Genomic DNA, 5,400 nt, shown 5'->3' with positions numbered 1-5,400 from the left:
GGGAGGCTGGGAGGGGAGTGGTTCTGCCAAAGGCACCAAGAGGCACTGGCAGGGTGAGGTGGTTGAAGAGGGATCAAAGAATCATAGAAAAGTTTGGGTTGGAAGGACCTTAAAGATATCTCATTCCAACCCCCCTGCATGGGCAGGGACACCTCCCACCAGCCCAGGCTGCTCCAAGCCCCATCCAACCTGCCCTTCAACACTGCCAGGGATGGGGCAGCCACAACTTCCCTGGGCAACCTGGGCCAGGCTCTCACCACCCTCACAGCAAAGAGTTTCCTCCTCATGTCTCACCTCAATCTCCCTCTTCAGTTTTAATCCAGGGATTAAATGTGGAAGTGGTGAGAAAGGCAGTGCCAGGCAGGGACCCAGCAGCTCTGACTCCGATGGGTGGGCACAGAGGTTCCTGTGCTTGTCACCCACAGCCCTTTGGGCTTAGTTCTTGCAAAATAGGTGCTGGGCTGGGGCAGTGGCACCTGCCAGGGCTCAGATCCCTTCTTAGTCTTCCTGGGACACATAGGTGGAAAGCAGGGTTAGAGCTCAGGACTTGTCCAGAAACAGGATCATAGATTCATAGAATTATTAAGGTCGGAAGGGACCTTAAGGATCCCCAAGTTCCAACCCCCCTGCCATGAGCAGGGAACCCTCCCACCAGACCAGGCTGCACAAAACCTCGTCCAACCTGGCCTTAAAAACCTCCAGGGATGGGGCATCAACAACGTCCCTGGGCAACCCATCCCAGCTCCTCACCACCCTTAGAGTGAAGGACTTCTCCCCAATATCTCACCTAAATCTCCCCTCTCTCAGTTTAAAACCATCACCCCTTGTCCTATTACTGCCCACTGCCCTCTCTGATGAAAAGCCCCTCCCCAGCTTTCCTGGAGCCCCTTCAGGCCCTGGAAGCTGCTCTCAGGTCTCCCTGGAGCCTTCTCTCCTCCAGGCTGAACAGCCCCAATTTTCTTAGCCTGTCTTCATAGCTCCAGGCCTTTGATCATCTCGGTGGCCCTTCTCTGGACCCTCTCCAACAGGTCTGTATCTTTCTTATGCTGAGGGCACCAGAACTGGACACAGTATTCCAGGATGAGGCCTGGGATCCCCTCAGCTGCCTTTGGAAGCTGGGGAGGGATTTTGTTGGTTCCTGCAGGATTTTGTGCCACAGCCAGTGCAGAGCCCGGGAGCAGTTCTGGGCTGTGGATTCACAGTCTGGTCACTGCTCTGCTCAGCCTTCATCTGCCTGGAGTCCCACCCCAGCTCCTGCATTTTAAAGCAGGAAAAACAGGGAGGAGGGAGGTGGGATAAAAAAAAAACCCAGCACCAGAAATCCCTGCACTTGGAGCAGCTCTCGCCGCGCTGGCAGTTTTAGCCAGAGGAAATGACCTCACCTGGAGGTCCCTGAGGTGGCCAGAGCTGGCGGGGAGCAGGGACCTGGGGGTGATTGAGCACTTCCTGCTCATGGGATGCTTCTTCTTAGCCAGAAGAGCTTCTCCAAGGAAAGATTTGGAAGGACCAACGCCAACCCTGGGGTGAAGCCCAACCCGCCGGGACCCCAGCAGGAGCTGGGGGGGGGGATGGTCAGGATGGTGGATACACAGGAAGCCCAACTTCCCTCCTGCATTGCAACCCTGCTCATGGCTGTGATTTTCCTCTTCTTCTTTTTGCTCTGGATTTATTAAATGGATGTTGGGGCTCGTGTGTCCCCCCCCCCCTTTCCCCAGCGCCCGCCGCGCTGCCGGCGCAGCTGCCTGGCAGGTTGGCCAGCTGCCAGCCCCCGGCAGATGGTGAGGGCCCTATTAGTTGTGCTTCATTCCATTCCCTCTCCCGGCTCCTGCTATTTAATCAAATTATAGGAAAAAGTCAATTTACTGGATTCTTCTTCTTCTTCCCAACCCCCTCCATTCCCCAGCTCTCCCCATCCCGGCGGCATCGCCCCAGCCCTGCCCTGCTCTGCCCCCCGACACCCAAAGGGCTCTGTGAAGGTTCTTTTTTTGGGTGGCAAAGGGCAGCTGGCAGCATCTGTCAGAATTTTCCCTTCCCCTCTCTTTTATTTGTATTGTTTTAAAAAATATATATTTTATTTGACACGGTCCCTGGGCTCAAGCAGTTCAGACATCAGTGGCCTTTCAGTGCCTGAAGGGGCTCCAGGAAAGCTGGGGAGGGACTTGGGACAAGGGCAGGGAGGGAGAGGACAAGGGGGGATGGATGAAAAGTGGCAGAGGGAGATTGAGGTGAGACATGAGGAGGGAATTGTGGAGTGTGAGGGTGGTGAGAGCCTGGCCCAGGTTGCCCAGGGAAGCTGTGGCTGCCCCATCCCTGGCAGTGTTAAAGGGCAGGTTGGATGGGGCTTGGAGCAGCCTGGGCTGGTGGGAGGTGTCCCTGCCCATGCAGGGGGTGGGACTGGATGATCTTTAAGGTCCCTTCCAAGCCAAACCATCCCATGATTAGATGAATAAGACTAATGCCCTTGAGTTGCTTCCAGCTCCCTGTCACCCCTCAGGTCTGGCCACCCCAAGAGCCCATGGGTGACAAGAAGCCAGACCTGTCTCCTGGGGCTCTCAGCCCTCCCCTACTTCAAAGATGCTCCAAAAAGCAGAAACCTGGGCTGCAAAAAATCACAGAATCACAGAGTATCAGGGGCTGGCAGGGACCTCCCAAGATCATCCAGTCCAACCCCCCTGCCTGAGCAGGACCAGACCTAGGGCAAATCACTCAGAAATGCATCAAACAATATATTTGAAGTGCAACCACTGGTGCTTTTCAGAGCTTTCTTTATTAATCTTACAAAAAGATTCCTATATTCTCTTACCTCCCCCACAAAAAACCAACCAACCAACAAACCCAAAGAAGAAATTCTCTGCGTTCTGGCCAGTTACAAAAATAGAGCACAATTTTGTCCCTTGTTGCTGGGTGAGGATGAGGTGTCAGAGGGAGCTGGTTGGTTGTGGGGAGAGAGAAACTTGGGGCAGGTTTCCTTTCCAGAGAGAACTTTTGTCTTCCAGGCAGGGCTGTTGGAGGGAGCAGCCCCTGCACCCGCTGCGGCTTTCGTGGGTGCTAAAAAAAAAAAAGATACCTAAATTCTTTGCAGTTTCAGAATGAATCAATGGGGGTGAAAATAGGCTGCACCAAAGGTTCCCACGTAATCTGGGGTGGCATTTCAGTTTCTTTGGGCTTTTTGTTGTTGTTGTTTTGGGCTTTTTGGGGGGTGTTTTTTAATCGGTGTTTTGAGACGAAAAAAAAAAGCAGAGTGTGTTTTTGCACAAGCAGTGGGTGATTTTCTGACAGGGTTTGCTGAATTGAGAAGGAAAAGATAAAAATGGCTGTTAAATGATGTCACTGTACAGTGCTGCAGAAATCTGGGGGGGACACCTCCTGTGTGACCGCCCTGCTTTGTGGTTTCCCTGTGCCTCAGTTTCCCCTCGAGCAGGACTGGCTGGTTTCTGTGAAGGGTCTGAGAGGTTTGTGCAGGGGTCTGCAGGGCTCCCAAAGCCTCCCCAGTCCCTGTCCCCACTGCCCAGCCCTCGCCCTTGGCTGCAGGGTCAGCACCCAGAAATGATGGCTTTTGTGGTTACCCATAAAAAGTTCAAACCACAGAAAAGGGAACTGGAGCAGAGAGCTGAAATTTCTGCTGGTGCCAGCATCTCCTACAGGGATCTGTGCTGTTAGGGGAAGGCAGATGGGACATCTCTGGCCCCCCAAGTGCTTGGCTGTGGGGTGGCCAAGTGCTTCTCTTCACCCCCTTTTCTACCCCACAGGTGTATCCATCCAACTCAGGTGATGACTACAGCAGGGATCCAGCTGGATATACCCCCTCGAAACCTCCCAGCACTGTGTATCCTGGGGCCTTTTACATGGCAGGTGAGTTGTTGGGGACCTCAGGGTCCTGCAGACCAGGCAGGGCAGGGGCCAGTGTGACCAAGGGGAGGAACTGCACAGCATGTGAGATGGAGGGAGCTCAGGGCAGGACTGCATGAGACGCAAAACAGCCCCAAAATATAGACAGGCTGGGAGAGTTGGGGTGTTCAGCCTGGAGAAGAGAAGGCTCCAGGGAGACCTTAGAGCAGCTTCCAGGGCCTGAAGGGGCTCCAGGAAAGCTGGGGAGGGACTTGGGACAAGGGCAGGGAGGGAGAGGACAAGGGGGGATGGATGAAAACTGGCAGAGGGAGATTGAGGTTGGACATGAGGAGAGAATTGTGGAGTGTGAGGGTGGTGAGAGCCTGGTCCAGGTTGCCCAGGGAAGCTGTGGCTGCCCCATCCCTGGGGGTGTTGAAGGGCAGGGTGGATGGGGCTTGGAGCAGCCTGGGCTGGTGGGAGGTGTTCCTGCCCATGCAGGGGTGGGACTGGATGGGCTTTAAGGTCCCTTTCAACCCAAACCAATCTGGGATTTGATTAAATGGCTCTGATTTGTTTGGCAGGTGATGGTGGGTGTGGGCAGAACACCATGATGACAGGCATTGCCTCAAGTGCCTCAGCTCGGGCTGTCGTGCCCCTGTGTGGGCCGTGGGATGGTGCTGGTGCCTCTGCCCTGCTCAGCTCTGATTTTCCCTCCAGATGGTCTCCATAACTCTCCAGACCTGTGGAGTTCCCCGGGTGCCATGAGCCAGTCGAGTTACGGTGCCATGCTGGGCAGCTCCTCCTCTCCACTCCCACAGTCCAGTGGTTTCAACAGTTTACACCAGCACGAACGCATGGTAGGTGACGTGTCCCCGTGTCTCTGTGTCCCCACGGGGGGGCTGGTGGCTTTGCTGGGGCCACCACCTCAGCCCAGGGCTGCCTGCTCGGGGCAGTGAGGGTTGAGGGCCTGGCTGCCGAAGCCCAGCAGCCTTGCAGGGGCACCTCTCACCCCTCTCCCCCTCTCTGCTAGAACTACCAGCTTCACTCAGGAGAGGTGAATGGTGGGCTCCCCTCTGTGTCTGGCTTCTCCTCAGCCTCCACACCCTACGGTGTCTCCAGCCACACCCCCCCGATCAGCGGGACCGACACCATGATGGGTATGTACGGTCTCTGGGTCCCCACCTGACCCCTCACTCTGCTGCCATGCAGAGGGAAATCCAAGTCTTGGGGGCAAACCTCTGCTGCCCGAGGCTGTGATGCCCATGCTGAAATACACAGACACTTTTTACCCCTTGTGTGTCACCCACACATGGAGTTACTGTGTGGGGAGGAGACACAGTGAGGTTCTCGCTGCAGATACCTGGGCAGGGGGATGAGGGGCTGGCCTTGGGGTTCACACCTGGCTTGGTGGGCCTGGAAGGAGACCAGGATCTGTCACATTATCTCTTGGAGGTGCCGTGGCTTAAGTGAGTTGCAGGAAGGATTTGCAACCTCCTTTGTGGCAAAGCAGGGGGATGTGTGAAGCTGTTCATCCAAATCTGGGGTAGGAATGTTTGTGCTGCATTTGGATGC

At 55.4% G+C, this 5,400-nt stretch overlaps 1 protein-coding gene across 1 annotated transcript in view; it reads left to right on the top strand.

Annotated features, from left to right (window-relative positions):
- Positions 1 to 5,400, top strand: part of TCF3 (transcription factor 3) — an 85,943-nt gene that overhangs the window by 67,705 nt on the left and 12,838 nt on the right. The window contains exons 8-10 of the mRNA XM_010003413.1: positions 3,750 to 3,852; positions 4,546 to 4,685; positions 4,859 to 4,985. Of these exons, the coding sequence (XP_010001715.1) occupies positions 3,750 to 3,852; positions 4,546 to 4,685; positions 4,859 to 4,985 (370 nt within the window). The remainder of the gene's footprint in view (positions 1 to 3,749; positions 3,853 to 4,545; positions 4,686 to 4,858; positions 4,986 to 5,400) is intronic.

The sequence above is a fragment of the Chaetura pelagica genome, unplaced genomic scaffold, assembly GCF_000747805.2.
Source record: "Chaetura pelagica isolate M959 unplaced genomic scaffold, ChaPel_1.0 scaffold498, whole genome shotgun sequence".
Taxonomy (NCBI): Eukaryota; Metazoa; Chordata; class Aves; order Apodiformes; family Apodidae; genus Chaetura; species Chaetura pelagica.
Note: the sequence above shows the minus strand (reverse complement) of the source record. Positions and strands in the feature narration are given on the sequence as shown.